General features: G+C 35.7%; 1 protein-coding gene across 1 annotated transcript in view; it reads left to right on the plus strand.

Annotated features, from left to right (window-relative positions):
* The first annotated feature begins 32 nt into the window (after positions 1-32).
* The window catches only part of LOC119269283 (transportin-1-like), an 11,659-nt gene continuing 10,659 nt past the window's right edge, over positions 33-1,032 (plus strand). Inside the window, 5 exon segments of the mRNA XM_037551075.1 lie at positions 33-198; positions 300-385; positions 590-644; positions 729-785; positions 862-891. Of these exon segments, the coding sequence (XP_037406972.1) occupies positions 175-198; positions 300-385; positions 590-644; positions 729-785; positions 862-891 (252 nt within the window). The 5' untranslated portion in view covers positions 33-174.

Here is a 1,032-nt window from a genome sequence, read left to right on the forward strand (position 1 = left end):
AGTAAAAAAAGTATTTATAGGAAAATATGTGTACAAGGGAGGGGGGCGTCACAAGCTTAGCCTAGGGTATCTGGCTAGGAGGTCAGAAGGGATTGCTGTTTTGGATGTGTAATTGCACATTTTACCTCAATAAATTCATGTTTTTTATAGGTGTGTTCATCATGGACTCTGCTCATGGAACGCCAGTTAATTCCAGAGGTAATGTTCTTTGCTTATTTTTCTTTCAATACTCAGTTGCTTATGCTTAGGAGGTAGTCTTGTGTTGGGTCTGGGTCTGACACGGGAGAAAAACACTGCAGCTATATTTGGAAACTGCCATTAATTTCGTCCTGCTAGCTAGCAATGAATTGGATGAAGATCTTGCTCTGGAGGCCTGTAAATTTTGGTACGCTTTCTGTCAACATGGTACCTGAACATGTCATATTCAAACTTTCTATTCATTTTTTTATTCATGATTCTTGCATACTGTTGTTTGTAATTTCTTAAGTTCAATAGTTTTTACTCCCACATTTTTGTTACTTTAGCATCTTAAGCTAATTGATCTTTCTTATTGCTCTGTTACAGTATTAACCACCTGTAAACTTTTCAGGTCGTACTGTGATTCCAGCAAAGGGTTGCAGGAGGTCTTGCCAGAATTAATCCCAGTATGTCATTTTTCTCTTATTTAAACAAATAATGATGCATCTTGGGTTGTTTTCTAACATCATTGTTTCGTATTTATTTTCTAGACTTTGGTTCAAAAAATGGTTTATACTGATCATGATGATTCTCTGGCTGATATTAAGGTGTGATAGATTTCTTTGTATCTTGCTTGTTTCACTTGTGGTTCATGATGTGATAATAAATATTGTATGCTTTCAGGAATATGAATCCATTTCCATCAGGGACCAGGTTGGTTACATCTTTCGTAATTATTTGTTTTCATTGGAAGTGTCTTTATTAAATGGTTGGTTCTGCATGTTTGAATGTGTAGTCAAGTCTTACATTGGGCTTGTATTTAGTTAGTATAATACTGTGCTGGAACCAATGTTT

This window comes from Triticum dicoccoides, chromosome 3A (genome assembly GCF_002162155.2).
Source record: "Triticum dicoccoides isolate Atlit2015 ecotype Zavitan chromosome 3A, WEW_v2.0, whole genome shotgun sequence".
Classification (NCBI taxonomy): Eukaryota; Viridiplantae; Streptophyta; class Magnoliopsida; order Poales; family Poaceae; genus Triticum; species Triticum dicoccoides.